General features: G+C 46.4%; 3 protein-coding genes across 3 annotated transcripts in view; 2 read left to right on the top strand and 1 right to left on the bottom strand.

Moving 5' to 3' along the window:
- Positions 1-311: 311 nt before the first annotated feature.
- LOC128779388 (olfactory receptor 2V1) overlaps positions 312-17471 on the top strand; it is a 32501-nt gene continuing 15341 nt past the window's right edge. The window contains exons 1-2 of the mRNA XM_053912728.2: positions 312-571; positions 877-990. The gene's annotated coding sequence lies outside the window, so the exon portion shown is untranslated. The remainder of the gene's footprint in view (positions 572-876; positions 991-17471) is intronic.
- On the top strand, positions 3257-4882 carry LOC112297491 (olfactory receptor 2V1). Its single transcript, XM_053912726.1, has 2 exons — positions 3257-3349; positions 3442-4882. Exons 1-2 carry the CDS (start codon positions 3300-3302, stop codon positions 4409-4411), a joined length of 1020 nt encoding a protein of 339 aa, XP_053768701.1. The 5' UTR covers positions 3257-3299; the 3' UTR covers positions 4412-4882.
- Positions 11997-12944, bottom strand: LOC128779389 (olfactory receptor 2V2-like). Its single transcript, XM_053912730.1, has one exon. The coding sequence runs from the start codon at positions 12942-12944 to the stop codon at positions 11997-11999; it is 948 nt and encodes a 315-aa protein (XP_053768705.1).

The following is a 17471-nucleotide window of genomic DNA, read 5'->3' as shown; positions in this document are numbered from 1 at the left end:
CTCCCTGACCAGGTTTCCTCACATGGTCTCCACGGGGCCTGCTTCTGGTTCTGTCCCGAAGGTCCGCTTTGGAGTCTCTTTAATTGTAATCTTGGGAGCTCCTGCTTCAGGGCTGAAGTCTGAGGGCTCTCCTGGGAGGTGGGGGACAGCTTTACCTTCCTCACTGCAGCTCTGAGTGAAGTGCCTTATTGGGCCGTGGGAGACAGGTCTGCCAGCTGAGCTGAGAGGCAGCATGTGGCAGGTGGACAGGCACCAGTGGGTGCAAGGGTTCCATGGGTGCTGGCTCTGAGCCCATCTGCCCACCACCATCCCCTTGGCTAAGTCCCAGTTCTCTCTCTCACCCTTTTGCTGAGAGGAGACTGTTGTGTGTCTGAGCCCGACAGAGCCAAGAACCACAGGGAGGATGAGAAGTGAGGGGCTTAGGAGGGAGGTCAGAGCTGGAGAAGTGTCTCCCTGTCCCCTGTGTCCCCTCCGACCCAGTGAGTGAGGGACGATGGAATGATGTTCATCCCAGAAACTCCTGCACAGGGTAGCTGTGGAGTCACTTTTTCTCCAGAGAACCTGGCCTGAGGTAAGTGTGCGTTGTTTTCCCATCACCCCTCGTGTCCCTTCCTTACAGTTCCTGTTACTGATTTCTGGCTTGTGTCTTCATTTCTATTCACTTATAAGCATTTCTTCCTCCTCCTGATGTCTGCCTTTTTCAGCGTTTCTTTGGTGGGCTTGTGTATGTGCTTTCTACTGTTATGTGCCTTTTCACTTGTTTTCTGGTCCTCTTCCTTTGATCTACTTCTGTCTTTTTCTTCCCTTAACCTCTCATTGACCTTTTCCCTTCCTCCTTCCCTTTTTCTGTACTGGTGTCTCTGTGGTGGAATGAAGGAAGATTGAAAGCAGGAAGACTGAGAACGGATGTGGAGAGGTAAAGAGGAGGATACGCAGACTGACGTGGGACATAGAGTCACGTTTTCCCTGAAGGAATATTGTAGAGAGAAGGTAGGTTCTTTTATGGAGCCATTTCTAGGAAGAACAAGAAAGCCACTCATTAAACATGCAGCATAATGGAATGAAGTCAGAGAGGAGAAAATACGAGCGTGTCAGACGCTAGAATAGCTTCTTGAGTAGTTTTGTATGCACAGTGAATGATTCCACAATCTCTAATGAGAACATCACATAAGCTGTCACTGTTTTCTGAGCAAGGGATATTCTCAGCAGCAAAAGCTACATCAGGAGACATGGGTTCTAGTTGGGAAAGCAGAAACAAATCCATGTACATAAAATGTAGCACAGTCAATTTGTTGAGTGCTCTGAGAAATGCAAGGCAGGGAAGGAGTGGGGAGAGAAGAAGGATTTCAAGTCTAAATAGGTGTTAAGAAATGACCCGGCTGAGAAGGTGAGGAGCAGGCGAGACAACAGAGTGGAGCAATCAGTGAAGAGCCTTCCATGAAGAGGCTGAGAGAACCTGGGCCCCTGAGGCTGGCATCTGCCTGCTGGGTGGGAGGAAAGGCAGGAGGCAGGTGAGGCCAGCAGGAAATGAACTCCAGGGAGAGCAGCGTGAGCCTGGGTCCAGGGGATGGGTATACAGCCAGAGGAAAACCTTGCCTCCTTTTGAAGTATGTTTTCTTTTATTCTCATGACGATGGTTCACTCTGGTGCTGTGTGCAAATGGAATGGGGTGGAGGCCAGGGGGCAATGGGGAGGGAAGTCTAGCTAGGGACAGTCTCCACCATCCAGGGACAGTGGTGATGGTGTAGCCAGATGGGATAGGCAGCAGTGTAAGGGACCATGGTTGAATGCATGTTGGAGGAAGGGACAGGTGGGGATTCTGACACTGGGATGAGTGGGTGACAGGAGAGATGCCAAAGACACACCCTGTAGTGTGTCCTAGGTGACTGGATAGACTTGTCATTATAGTCCCCTCGATACTATTCTCATCCATTTGTAGAGAAGTCCTTGTTTTTTGTAAATACATAAAGACATTTCACACTCCATGAGTTACTGTCCCACAGAGGAAAGAAGACAGCAGCAAACTAGAAAAGTGGAGTCGAGAGCAAGGTCTCCTGCAAGGAAGGGGAGTCCCCTGCTCTCAGCAAACGGAAGTAGCAACTGCACATCTCCCCATCGTGCATGGTCCCCTTCAGTCAGCCCCTCTGTGCTGAGGGTGCCCTGTGAGGCAGGCAACACTCCAGGGGCTGCCAGTGTCGTGGTGAAAGTAAATGGTGCTTCTCTGTTCCGGTGGATGACACAGACAATACAAGTCAAAAATGTGAGCATATGTGTGTTAAATGGTGCACACACTCAGGAGAAAAAGCAGGAAAGGGCTTGGGCTTGAGAGTGAAAGACATGTGCACATGCGTGTCATGTGTCTTTCACAGAAGACATCTCTAAAGAGGTTGGCATTGAAGTAAAGTTCTAAAGCAGGTGAGAGATAGAAATTGGGGGAAAGACAAAGAGAAGACAAGGGCCAAAGGTGAGGGTGAGGCCAGGTTGTCTGAGGAATTAATGGAAGCACAGTGAGTGAAGGGGTCATGGTAGGAGATGAGGCCAGAGGTACTGGCACCAGGGTGTGTGTTGGTGGTGGGGGTGAGGGGAAGAGAGAGGGAGAGAGATTTAAGGCCTCATAGGATTTGGGCTTTATTTGGAAGATTTTGGTAGTCACTGACATACCCTTCAGTAAGAGAGTTATATCATATCACTTATATTTTCGCAGAAGCATTTGAACTGCTATGAGAATAGACTCAAGAGATTCCACGGATAGCAGCCAGGATCTGAGTAGAACCCTAAACAATCCAGTGGAGGAAGGACTGTATCTTTCACCAGGGCAGTTGCGTTAGGATTATAAGGGTTAGATGGGATCTGAGATAGTCGAATGTCAAGTTAAGAGGCTTTGCTCATGGTTTGGATATCGGGAATAAATGACATAGAGGAATTAAAATGATTTTGATATTTGGCCTGAGCAAAATAAAGAACATCTCCTGTCTCTATTGCCTACCCATATAAACCTATTTTATTAACCCATGTAATAATATATTATATGGGATTTTAAGCCATATAAATTATCTCTTGGGCATGAAATGGTTCTAGTCTTGTTAGAGACAGTTGAATGCATCCACAGAATCTTTGCTAACAAATGTCAGTGTCTTATGGGAAAGCCAATATTTTGCCTGCTGAAAGAGGATTGTTTAATGGTCCTGTGCACACAAAATAATTCACTTTCTATTGTTTTCTTATGGAAACATGCAGGTATAGTTATATGGTCCAACCCTATGAGCTAACAAAGATCCTACCATCTGAGACATGGGAATATGAAAGAACATCCACCTGTATGTTCCACAGCAAATGTTGTTGAGCTCTGGTAGGTTACCAAACATATAGCTGAAAGAAGAAGAATTCAGAGATAAATAAAGTATATCACTTAGTTCATGATTTCTTTGTCCAAATTCTCAGGATGACTGTGAACAACAGAGCCATGGGGATGTGGTTGAATGAGTCATCCACAGATGACTTCATCCTCCTGGGCATCTTCTCCCACAGCCCAGCTGACCTTGCTCTCTTCTCTGTGGTCATGGTGGGGTTCTCAGTGGCCCTGTGTGGAAACGTCCTCCTCCTCGTCCTCATCGGCATAGACCCTCGACTGCACACACCCATGTACTTCTTCCTCAGTCAGCTCTCCCTCATGGATCTCATGTTCGTCTGTACCAGTGTGCCAAAGATGGCGACCAGCTTCCTGTCTGGCAGGAAGACCATCTCCTTTGTGGGCTGTTGCATACAAGTTGGCCTTTTTGTCACTCTTGTTGGATCAGAGGGGCTTTTGTTGGGGCTCATGGCTTATGACCGCTACGTGGCCATTAGCCACCCACTGCACTATTCCACCCGCATGAATCACAGGGTCTGTCTCCAGATTGCTGGTAGTTCCTGGGCCTTTGGGATACTAGATGGTTTGATACAGATGGTGGTAGTGATGACCTTCCCCTATTGTGGCTCAAGGGTTGTGGACCACATCTTCTGCGAGGTGCCAGCTTTATTGAAATTGGCCTGTGTAGACACAAGCCTTTTTGAAACCCTGCTCTTTGCTTGCTGTGTGTTCATGCTGCTCCTTCCCTTCTCCATCATCATGGCCTCCTATGTTCGCATCCTGGGGGCCGTGCTCCATATGCGCTCTGCTCGGGCTGGTAAAAGGGCCCTGGCCACCTGTTCCTCCCATGTGACAGCTGTGTCCCTATTTTATGGGGCAGCCATGTTCATCTACCTGAGGCCTGGGCGGTACCGGATACCCAGCCATGACAAGGTGGTCTCTATCTTCTACACACTCCTTACCCCTATGCTCAACCCCCTCATTTATACCTTAAGGAACCGGGATGTAATGGGGGCCCTGAGGAAGGGACTAGACTGTTGCAGGGGTGGCAGCCAACAATGAACGGCCAGAGCATCCTGTGCCTGCTGCCACCACATCTTGGTTATATGATGTTGGCAAGTCACTCACCACTTGTTAGTGTCTGCTTCCTTATTAGTAAAAGGGAATATTGTACCTTCTCTGCCTCAGAGGCACGCACCTAGGGATCACTACATGGACCTGTAACGGCTCATGGGAAGCGACACATTGCTGTTGTCACTGGTCCTCATTCATAGAAATGAATTCACTCTATGTCTTAACTGTTCTTTTTGGTGACTGTTTTATTGAGTGCTTACAAAGTGTGGGGCACTATCCCAGTCCCTTTATATACTAGTATATTATTTAATTGATAATTCAGCCTAATAATCATGGATATCAGAATTATAGATGGCAGAAATTATCTTCATAATTCTTTTTGGGTAGGTCCTAGCTTTCTTCTTTGACTCAATGAACACATTATAAAGCTTCTGATACAAAATAAAAATATATCCCTCTATTTAGAAGTGGTCTCTGCAGGGGTAGTGCCTTTCTTTTGCATATTATGAGTACCTGGCCCTGTGCATTATGAGTAGAAGTTGCTCAGTGAAAACCTCGTTAAATGAATGCAAGAGGAAGCATCAAATGACATAAATACACAAAACATTTTTGAAGCGCTGTGTGTGTTCACATGCCAAATTTGCTGTAACAGCTGTGATTCACTCAGCACTTCAAGTTCTACATAGTGTTCTGCTTGGAGGATGAGGATTACAACAGAAGTAAAGACAGAATTTGAGCCATTATTTTAAAACCTATGTCTGTCACTCAGAACCCAGTCAAGAAAACACCACGTCAAATATTTTAACAGAGAAAAGATAATGTAAAGAGATGCTAACTGTATGTCTGAGAACTGAAATAGCACAAGAACAGTAAGGATTGCAGAGAAAAAGACCTGCAGGATGAAGCTATTTCTAGGCCTGGGAATGTGAAGGGAGGGGTTCAGGTCAGTAAAACCTGGAGTCTTGTGCCCAAGTGTCAAAGGAGGAGACACGGACCAGCTGGTCCCTCAGAGGGGTGTCTGTGAGGGTCGCCCAGGCCACTGAGAAGGTTGCCCAGCCCTGACTCACTGTGGGTTGTCCAGAGCCCAGAGGAAGATGAGGGGCCTGCAGAGATGGGTGTCAGACGTGTTACTAGTGGGTGCTGTGTGGTTGGTTCGGTAATGCAGGGTTTCAGAGGTCACTGTCTGTCCCCAGATGGCTGAGGAACAGGTGCTGGTCAGCCAGGGCTTGCTCCTCTGAAGGACGGGAGGAGACTGGCGTCAGGAGAGTGAAGACAAAATCTGCAAAGTGGAACCAACAGCCAGAGTGAAGAACATGTCTGAAATGATTTTGGTGGAAAAGTGGGAAGTCAAGAAAGAGTTTCTCTCCCCTCTTCTCAGCGTACTGTCCACTTCTGTGCCTTGTTGGCAGATGCTCCTCCTAACCTTGGTGGCAAAGCAGGCCCCGCATCTCAACTGCAGTGAAGACGTGTGGGCTTGGAGCTGAGGGGACAGCCTAAAAACGACACCGTCCACCCCTTTGGCTGTTCAGCAGATGCATCATTTTATCTGTATTTGAACTTCCATGCAGGGCGGCAGCAGCATAACCACATGTCACCATTCTTTGTACTGATGGCACCTTCTTGTTCACGGTATCCATGTGTGGGCAATGATGTTACTTACACCTCATCTCTGAGTGTAGCCCCACCCACACTCAGGGTGTCAGGGAGAAAAGGAAGGATGACAGGGAAGAACAAGTTAGCTTACGTGCACAGACACTCACACGTACACACGCACACCAATGGATCACGATGCCATACTTGATGTTTATAACTTCCTTCTTCTACTTCCCATTCCCTGTTCCCTTTGCCCTCTGCTAGAACCTCATTGTTCGGGATGATTAGCTGTGGCTGTAGTCTAAATCTTTATTCCAAAAGGGGTATATTGCCCTTGGTTGGTGGCCACACATTTCCATTTTCTTTTCTCTTAGGCACGGGAACACTCGCAGAATCCCCTGTTACATGAACAATTTCCCCTTGGTGATCATATCAATTCCCCACCCCACTCCAGAAGAGCTGCTCTCTTCTCTTCCTTTTGGTTCCCTTACATGATGAGTCCAAAGAGACCCAGTGAAATTTCAAAGCCTCTTTTTTTTTGTTTTTGGTTGCTTACTTGCTTATTGATTTTATAGAGAAAGCAAGCGAGTGAGAAAGAAAGGGAGAGAAACATTGATGTGAGAGAGAAACAGTGAGTTGTTGCCTACTGTACATGCCGACTGGGGACCAAACTCACCAGCCAGGCATGTGCCCAGACCAGGAATTGAACCAGCGCTCTCTCACCTTGCAGCATGATGCCCCACCTACCAAGTCCTATTCACTGATTGCCTTTTTTATGTGCTCTGACAGGGGATTGATCCTGCAACCCCAGCATATTGGGATGACACTCTAACCACAGGTGTACCAGCCAGGGCCCCCTTATCTCTTGATTACTGGCTTTCAAGTGGCAGGCATCCGAACCTGGGCTGAGTATGTCCTGGAAAAGCCAGAAGAACCCTGGTGGAAAATGGAAGCTGTTTTGGGTTCTGCCTCCAAAGCCTCTCCCAGGGTTTTCCTGAGCGTGACATTGGGCTCTACTTCTCAGTCCCCTCTGCCCCCAAACCTACTAATCTCAGCACTTGGTTTAATGAGGACCAGTTTGGAAGGGATGAAGAAGTACAGATTGGTAGTTACAAAATAGTCACGGGGATGTAAAATACAGCTAATAAGAGGGAGGACTAGATCAACAGGCTTATTAGAAGGATGAACTATGGCGTCTACCATGCTCATTTTTGTAATCTGGTCCGTTAATAAACAGTCACTGCTTTAAAATTGAAAAAAAAATAAAAGAAAATTGTAGGCCTATATCCCTGATATACATAGATGCAGAAACCTCAAGAAAATATTAGCCAAACAAATCCAGCAATACATTGAAAAGATCATACTTCATGATTTTTAGATATATTTTATTGATTTTGTTAGTACAGTCGTCCCATTTTGTTCTCCCCTTTATTCCCCTCTGCCCTATGCACCCCCTCCCACCATCATTCCCCACCTTAGTTCATGTCCATGGGTCGGACACAAGTTCTTTGGCTTCTCCATTACTATACAATTCTGAACATCTCCCTGTCTGTTTTGTACCTACCAGTTATGCTTCTTATTCCCTGTACCTTTTCCTCCATCCTCTCTCCTCCTCCTCCCTGTTGATAACCCTCCATGTGATCTCCATTTCTGTAGCTCTGTTCCTGTTCTAGTTTTTTGCATTTTTTAAATTCAGTTGTTGATAGTTGTGAGTTTGTTGTCATCTTAATATTTGTTGTTTTGTTCTTCTTCTTTTTCCTAAGTTAGTCCCTTTAACATTTCATATAATAAGGGCTCGGTGATGAGGAACTCCTTTAGCTTTACCTTATCTGGGAAGCACTTTATGTGTCCTTCAACGATAAATGATAGCTTTGTGGTTGGAGTAATCTAGGTTGTAGGTCCTTGCTTTTCATCAATTTGAATACTCCTTGTCACTCCCTTCTAGCCTACAAAGTTTCTTTTGAGTAATTAGCTGACAGTCTTATGGGAACTCCTTTGTAGGGAACCCTCTGTATTTCTCTTGCTGCTTTTAAGATTCTCTCTATCTTTAACCATTGGCATTTTAATTATGGTGTATGTTGGTGTGGTCCTCTTTGGGTCCAACTTGGTCAATTTGTTTGGAATTCTGTGAGCTTCCTGAACTTACATGTCTATTTTTGTCACCCAATTAGGGAAGTTTTCTTTCATTACTTTTTCAAATAAGTTTTCAGTTTCTTGCTCTTCCTCTTCTCCTTCTGGAACCCCTATGATTCAGACGTTGGCCCTTTTGGAGATGTCCGAGAGTCTTCTTAAACTCTCCTCATGGTTTTTGAAATCTTGTTTCTTCATTTTGTCCTGGTTGACTGTTTATTTCTTCCTTATTTTCCACATCATTGATTTGAATCCCAGCTTCCTTCCCTTCCCTGTTGGTTTACTGTGGACTTTTCTTTATTACCTTAGTAGAGCCTTCATTTCTTCCCTAATGCTTTTGCTGCATTCACTGAGATCTTCGAGCATCCTGATTGCCTGCATTTTGAACTCTGCATCTGATAGGTTGGTCATCTCCACTTAGCTTAGTTCTTTTTCTGGCGGTCTTTTCTGTTCCTTCATTTGGGCCACATTTCTTTGTCTCCTGATGTTGGTAGGCTCCCTTGTCTGTGTACTAGGTAGAGCCTCTTTGATTTCCTTTTAGTGGCCCTGTTAGGTCTCGTGGGGTGGAGCCTTGGGTATTTGCCCACTGTGGCAACCTGTGTCTCCCTGTGTGAGGGAAGGATAGAAGAGAGGACAATGACACTGCTGGCTGACTTCTGGGTACTTGCATGGTCCTCGCCCGTTTCGAGTCACTTCATCCACTTCCTGAGTGTGACTGGCACTCCTTCTGGCTACTGTCCTGGTTGTGTTTTCCAGGGTGGGTGGGTTTGCATGCATTCCAGGCTCTCCTGAGAAACCGGTAGTTTTTTCCATTGCCCCAGTCCGCACTGGGTTGACAGCCAGAATTTATGAGGCTTTCCTTTTCCCAGTGCTGCCAGGTCTGGCCTGGGGCTTGGCTGGCTAGTTCACAAGGTGTCTCCATGAGTTTTATCCACCGCAGGCGAATTTGGGGCCACCTGTTCTGATGGCTCCTGCCCACCCTCCGCTTCTCTGCTCCTGCTCACTGCCACATGGAGTCCTCTCCACCGGGACTCCCAGTTTCAGCCCCTCCTACCTGTCTGGATGAATGTAGCTTCTTTAAATCCTTGGTTGTCAGACTTGGGTACAGTTTTGGGTGCTTTGCTGGGTGATTTATAGTAGTTCTGGGTGTTTTTATTTTTCACTTAGGTGTGTTCTTTCTTATAGTCATGCAATGAGGTGTGGCATGTCTATCTACACCTCCATCTTGACCGGAAGCCCCTAAAATCTTTAACTCTTGAGTTCCTCTATCAGTAGTGCTTGACCTGGAGGAGTAATTTGGGGGAACATTTTATTCTAGCTGTTTCTAGGTGAGCAGGGCTCTGGGATAGTCAGAGCATCAGGTAGTCCTTGCCTTCTTCCCTCCCAGGTGTTAGTGGGTTTTGTTGGGATGTGTGTGGGGGTGCAGGGAAGAGAATGGTGTACCCTAGAGGGTGGGTATAAAAGTGACCTTCACTTTTGGGAGAGAAAGTTTTAGGAAGTAGGTCTCTCATGTTCTTCTCCACGTCCCTTTTACATGTCACAATGCTGAAGTTTTTCATCAGCGAATTCTGTTGCCTCTCTTAGAGTCGTAGCCCAGTTACCCAGCCCAGCCCCTGATAAAGAAGAGCAACTCTGAGTGGTTGTTGTTGAACAGATATTGAATCAAGTATGACACCTGTGTTAGAATAGATTATAACTGAAAACATCCTGAAAGACTAGAAATGGAACCAGGACTACAGAGGGTCTGTATATAGAAGGAAAGCACTGTCCCACCCCCTGCACCCCCACCACCCAAAGGCCACCAGTAATTGAACAAGGTGGGTGCATTGCTCACTTCAGTGAGGAAGAACTCACGTGGGGGTGCTGTGGAGCAACTCAGCAAGAGGGTGGTGTGTGGGACTTACTGGGACTCTGATTAGTGACACTTAGGAGTGTTGAAGGAAGCGGGAGGTGGCTGTGCATTGCCTGCTGTTGGGAAGCAGAATGGCTCTGTGACCGGGAATCGTAGGAAGTCCCACCCAGGCAAGCAGGCTGGAGCTCTAACTGGTGACGGGTGGCCGTCACTCACATTGGTCAGGAGGGTGATGCTTGGAGTTTTGTGATGGACACAGTGACCTTGCTTTTGTCTGGGCTCAGACAAAATATGCAGTAGCTTGTTTTTTCCTTTCTTCACCCCAGTATCAGATTGCCCTCCTCTAAGGCTGGTGTTCTGTGAAGTTGCTTCTGTTCATGGAAGGCCAGCTGGCTGATGGTGACGGACCCGTTGCCAGTTGTCAGAGGCTGCTGTTCTGTTTCCCAGAATTTCTCAGCACAATGAATGTTAAAACAACCATTTAGAGAAAATCTACAGACCTCTTTACTCACCATTCTCCAGAATAAAGAATAAAGAGTTGAAAGTAAGCAAGTAAATGAGGTGTATGTTTACCATCAGCTGACAGGGGGGAGAAATCTTTCTAAACTTAATAATAAAAAAAAAATCTCAAATACTGATACGTGAAGAGAATATCTGTTTATAAGGATATTCGTGTATAGAACAAACAGATAAAAGACAAAGTAGTAAATAATGTCAACTTTTGACCATAAGACAGATTGATTACAAAGAGAGCTGCTAGAGACATACACTTCCACAGAAATACAGACAAAATGCCTGACCTTCCCAGTTCGTGGAAGAAATAGAAATGGCCAGTAAAGATAAAAGAGATTGTAAGCAATAAAACAAGATATGTCTGCAAATGAGAAGGCACTCAGTTCTTTGAACTTTGCACGCACAAAAAGAAAAAGGTAGTATGGTTATTGATTTTTAGCATGAGATACCTTTCCACTGAATTCTCACAGAATGAAAAAGATTCTCCTTGAGATGGGGAGGGGGTGGAGCTGGCTGCGGGTCTGAGGGAAGGACAGAGGTGCAGCCCCTGTGGGGTGGGACCCGAGGGTTTGCACTCCTAACAAACGCCAGCAGGTGGCGGTGCCCTCTGGATGTCAGGAATGGAAGCAACAAATCACCAATAGAAATTCCAGCTGTTAAGGATTCTATTGAAATGACATTGCCGCTGCTGGGGACACCGTGAAATATTGTTTATGCTTATCACGTCTTTGAAATTACATCATTTATTAGGCCCACTGCTATAGTTTGTTATTTACTGTGTAATAAGTACGGTGTAATATCTGGTTGAAGTTACTGTTGTTAGATCATCTTTAACATGGAAAATTGGCCCACCTAATATATTTGTTTTAGTGTTTGATTACTGTATGTTAATATAATGGTTCCTTTGTATTCTATGCGTGTTCTATGCATTTGTGCTTTTACCAACATTCTGAGAAGTTTATGGTACAAAGGGGGTTCAGGCCCTGCTTTGGGGCCCAGGTTCCTCCTGGGCTGCCCATTAGTCACCTGCAAGCCTTTAACACTTCAATGTATCCCAGCTGAGGATTTACAATGTGATCGGTTTGTTGTAGGGCCACAGAGGTTTTTAAAGACACCCATGTGATTCTGAGAGGCAGCTATGCAGAATCTGTCGGGTATGCTGGCATTTTGGTGATGCTTCCTGTCCCAGAGGAAGCCCCCCAGGACCCAGCCCTGTGGCCACGAGAGCACCTCACCACAGGTCCCGGGTGAAGTCCAAGGGCTCATAGGGCTGTGCCCACGTGTCACCGTCATCCTCTTGGGAGGTATGTTGCAGGAACTGCCAGCTGGCAGAGAGTGAGGGGATGTGCGTGTTCATTGCCGTCTGGGGCTCTGGGTCTGAAGTGGGCACAGAAGGCCCCGAGAAGGTGTCAGTGAGGGTAAAGATGTGGAGGCCGTCGGTCACGTTGAAGATGGCCAGCTCTCCCGCCCTGTTATCCTGGCCGTTCAGTGTTGGCTGCCACCCCTGCAACACTCTAGCCCCTTCCTCAGGGCCCCCATTACATCCCGGTTCCTAAAGCTATAAATGAGGGGATTGAGCATAGGGGTGAGGACTGTGTAGAAGATAGAGACCACCTTGTCGTGGCTCGGAGTGCGGTAGTGCCTAGGCCTCAGGTAGATGAACATGGCTGCCCCATAGAAGAGGGAGACAGCTGTCATGTGGGAGGAACAGGTGGCCAGGGCCCTTTTACCAGCCCAAGCAGAGTGCAAATGGAGCACAGCCCCCAAGATGCAAATGTAGGAGGCCACGATGATGGAGAAGGGAAGGAGCAGCATGAATACACAGCAAACTAGTAACACATTCTCAAAAAGGGTTGTGTCTACACAGGCCAGCTTCAGCAAGGATAGCATTTCACAGAAGAAGTGGTCTACAACCCTCGATCCACAGTAGGGGGAGGTCATCACTACCACCATCTGGATCAAACCATCTAGTATCCCAAAGGCCCAGGTAGTACCAGCAACCTGGAGACAGACCGTCTGACTCATGCGGGTGGAATAGTGCAGTGGGTGGCTAATGGCCACATAGCGGTCATAAGCCATGAGCCCCAGTAAAAGCCCCTCTGATCCAACGAGAGAGACAAAAAGGCCGACTTGTATGCCACAGCCCACAAAGGAGATGGTCTTCCTGCCAGACAGGAAGCTGGCTGCCATCTTTGGCACATTGGTACAGACCAACATGAGATCCATGAGGGAGAGCTGACTGAGGAAGAAGTACATGGGTGTGTGCAGTCGAGGGTCTATGCTGATGAGGATGAGGAGGAGGACGTTTCCACAGAGGGCCACTGAGAACCCCACCATGACCACAGAGAAGAGAGCAAGGTCAGCTGGGCTGTGGGAGAAGATGCCCAGGAGGATGAAGTCATCTGTGGATGACTCATTCAACCACATCCCCATGGCTCAGTGGTCTTTCCTGATCACCTGAGAACATGAACAAAAATATTGGTTGACTTGTATTTGTATTTTTTAAAAGATATTATATACTTAATTTTATAGAAGGGGAAGGGAATTAGAAATAGAGGGAGAGAAACATCAATGTGAGAGGGAAACACAGTGTGGCTGCCTCTTTCACACGCCCTGATGAGGGGCTGAACCCAAACACACACATGTTCCCTGACTGGGAATCGAACCGGCAACCTTTCCCTTTCTGGGACAATGCTCCAAGCAACTGAGCCACACCAGTCACGCTTGACTGGCATTTGTCCTTTACTTCTGCATGCACACCTTCAGCCAGCTGCTTTGTTTGTCACTCATGAGGCCTCAACAACATGTGCTTTGGGACATGAAGAGGGTTCTACTTCATGCCTCTGTGATTCAGCAGTAGGAGCCCTGGTAGTTCACAGACCAATCCATGTATCTTTATTGGTGAGTATTCTTATCAAGAAGAGTAGAAACGGAGTTATTTTATGTGACAAGACCTTTCTGCAAGCAAAGTCTTGGCTTTATTATACAATATTGAGTCTTTTATGATTATCACACAGACGTGGTAAACTACCTCTAACAGGGCCGGACAGTTCAGTGAAGAGACCACTTATGTGTGTTTTAGAAAGGGAAGGGAAGGAAAGGGAGCACGAGCTGCTCTCTAGAGTACATATTTCTCCATGTTCTGAGAGTTGTATCCGGCTAGCCACTCTGTCATATGTATAAGGTAGATAAAGAAGTGCTTCCGAGTGCCTCCCACGAGAAGGAACAGTTACAACTGGATGCCAGTGCTGTCCCTTATGTTAGGATTGACAGCAAAGATGCAGGGCCAACAGGCAGAGGCAATGATTAGGCGTCCAGTCCTCAAGAGTAGTGTGGTCTTCAACTACATGGCTACTTTTAAAGTACCCGCAGGACACAGCACACCCTGTTCCTTCCTCTCCTCTGAATCAGACAGTTCTAGCAAGTAAGGCTCATTGGCTAGTTCCTAATGCACTGAGGGAGCCACCCCTTCAAGGACAACTTCTGCTCAAAACCTGACCCTCTGCAGTACCCATGCCTCATTTAGCAGGAAAAGGCCGTGATGGAATTGGATATATTTACATGATTATGGGCATTGGTGGCTGTAGAATCTTGGACTGTAATATTATATGTAATGTGAAATATCGTGTAAGATTTAAAAAAAAAGTTTTTATTTTCTAAAACAAACAAGCAAACAAACAAAAACACCCAGGACAGGGACTCAGTAGATGTTGGCTGATAAACACGTACAAGTAGTACCTGCTTACTAAGTTATCTTTAATAGAAACAAAAGAGCCTGTTTTTTAATCCTTACCCAAGGACATGCCAATTGCTTTAGAGAGAGAGGAAAGGTAGAAGGGAGGGAGAGAAAGAGAGAGAGAAAGGGAAACGTTGATGTAAGAGAGAAAAAGTGATTAGTTGTCTCTTGCACATGCTCCCCCTGGGACTGAACCCACAGCCCAGGTAGGTGCCATGACTGGGAATCAAACCTGTGACCTTTTGGTCCATGAGCCAATGCTCCACACTGGCCAGAGCCAAAGAGCCTACTTTATAAAAATTTTTCTAATATCTTCCTTCTGACTTTCTAATGGAACATTATTATTTGTCTTACAAATTTTTCAATTCACTTATGTGGAGCATGTCAATGAAAAGTGTTTCTCTTGATTTTGGTCAAGAATTTTTTCTAAATATGTTATATGACAGGACACTAAAGCCTGATTTTACAGATAAGAAAGACGGTGTTTTGCCAGTTGCCTAGAAAACATCGAATCAAAGATGTGGAGTTTGTCAGCCTAGTTCTCATCTGCTAAGAGGCAGGGCTCTCTGCCTGACCTAGTGCCAGGCAAAACTCAATTGGTTGAAATAGCTCTGTCTGGTGTAGCTCAGTGGATTGAGTGCTGGCTTGTGAACCAAATGGTTGCCCATTTGATTCCTAGTCAGGGCACATGCCTGGGTTGCAGCCCAGGTCCCCAGTGGGGGGCACGTGAGAGGCAGTCACACACTGATGTTTCTCTGACTGTCTTTCTCCCTCCCTTCCATGCTCTCTAAATATAAATAAAATCTTTTAAAAAATAATATGACCTTCACATCTATTTTTAATTTGACCTTATAGTCAACCATAAAGAAAGTACAGTGAGATTATTAAAATAGACTATTTTTCACAGGTGAGGAAATGGAGGCTCTGAGGAGTTGCCTGCATTGTCCAAAGCTACATGGCTAGTAAACGTGGGACCAAGACTTGAGAAGGGGCTGGTGGAATCTAAGCTCTGAATACTTTAAGTTATATCAGGCTGTGGTGGGACAAAAATATCCTTAGAAGGGCAAGCTACCTTATTTGGGGGAAATTCTTAGGTGTTTCCAATTCCCTTTTCTCTGGATCTTGGTTCACCCAGCAGCCTTCTGATCTGTAATACGGACTCTTAAAAACTGGAGATTCTTTTGCTCACCACAGAACAGGGTTCTGTCAGATATAGGGTGCTTGTTACTGTTAATTAAACAAGGAGGAAATTAGGGTGAGTGGTTGCCATACCTTAGTAGCCTACAAAGTGAGCCCAAACCTAAGCCTGTGAATGTCTCAAGACCAACATATCAACGCACCAACAGCAGCTACGATTTCCCAGCAGCTCAAAGGCTGGTATAGAGCCAATGAAATAATTTCCTTGCTTGTCTTCTGCCTTTTCTCTGTAAAAGTCTTTTCCCTGCTCTGTGGAGCTCTCCTATTACTTTCAGTTCAACATACCCTGATTGGAATTTACTTTTGCTCACATAAACTCTTCAAAATTTTCATACGTGTCACTGTATCTTTTCAAATCACAGGTGAATACTTGCTCACTTATGGTTATTAAGTTCCTACCTCATGAGTTGTTTAGTATAAACGGGAGCCCTTAAACCTAGATGCAAGGTACAATTACATTTCTGATCCCATGACACTCAGGGAAAGGCCTCGCAGAGGTGATCAGCAGGCTGAGCTGGAGGAGCCAGAGACTCCATCTGCCCACCTGTCTCCAAACCACTCCTGAATCTCTGTCACATGCTAACACTCCTCCCGAGGCCCAGAACCAGCCCCAAATTACCGACTTCTTGAGGAATATGTATAGTTGCATGTCTTCCTGACACCCCAAACAGGAAAGAACAATTCTTACATGCATTTACCAGAAAAGTAATATATCCTATTTGCATCTTTTTTTTTTAAATCATACTTTCCTGTCTCAACCATGCAAGTTCAAAATGACCCACTTGGATACTCCCTGCATTCTGTATCAAACAGTGTCCTGGTCCTGCTGATTTGTGCACTATGGAGATTCTTGCTTCTTACAACAGCCTCTATTTTCATCCCGGGAGTCGCCACTGTATTCAGAGCAGTACCGTTTTGCCAGCATTCACGCAAAGGCCCTGACCGGGCACCTCCTTGGGCACCGCACACTGTGGGCACCTCACAGTGTCTCTCTGTGGGTCACTGCTCTGCTCAAAACTGAGCAGAGCTCCACCTCTAACTGACTGATGTCCTGAATGGTCCGCTCTCCCTTCCTCTAAGTCAGCCCTCCACGCCACCTGAACTGACCTCTGCAGCTTGCCAAACACAACTTCCTTTTGGTTTTGCTCATGCTGTTCCATTCTCCCAGCACATCTTCCTCCAAACTCCTATTGTCATAATGCCATTGCCTCCCAGGGGCTCAGCTGAAACCCGCTTCTGCCATGAAGGGGGCCCCAACTTATCCTCCACCAGGTGATCCCTTTCCCTGTGGCCTCCTGCCTCACATTCAGTGACCTGAGAGTGCTCACCGTGGGTGCAGTTACAGGTCCAAGCAACCTTCAACAGGGCTCCCTGCTTCTCCACCCAGCAGCAGGAGGATTAGCCTCATCTCAAGTTCAAGGCAGATGATGTCACTCTTGTGCTCTAGCTATGCCATTGGTTCCTACCCCATTCAGGGCAAGGCCAAGTCCTTACAAGGCCCCCCAGCCATGCAAGACCACAACTGACCCAGTGCCGTGGCTGCCCTTCCCACACCCAGGGCTGGGACAAGGGCTTCTACCTGTCTCCTCCCTCAGGGTGCTCAGTTACAGGAGCAGGCCAGACAATCGCACCTTAGGATCTTTCCCCATCCCTTGCAATGGTGTGTTCCTCCCCCAGTTACCTACACGGCTCCCTCTGACTTCCGATCTGGTGTCTTGGAAAGCTTCTCTCAAATGCTCCAGGATCCTACATGGACATGTGTTGACTAAATAGAATAATGAATCATTAATTGACATGCAGCTGCAACCTCAATTTCTGAGCTCAAAGGGCCTGGACTTGTTCATTGCAGAACTTGATCATAACCCAAATAGGAGTTCATGTTGGACTCTTTTCTATGTTGGACCGAGAGTGACAGCCTAAGAAATATCTTCAGGTACTTACAAAAGAGAACAATGTTCTCAACAAATGAATGATAGTCACATCTAGAAAACCTTTGTGTCCATGTATTCATGTCTCCCTTTTCTGTT

The sequence above is a fragment of the Desmodus rotundus genome, chromosome 10 (assembly GCF_022682495.2).
Source record: "Desmodus rotundus isolate HL8 chromosome 10, HLdesRot8A.1, whole genome shotgun sequence".
NCBI lineage: Eukaryota > Metazoa > Chordata > Mammalia > Chiroptera > Phyllostomidae > Desmodus > Desmodus rotundus.
This window is presented reverse-complemented; position numbering and strand designations above follow the sequence as displayed.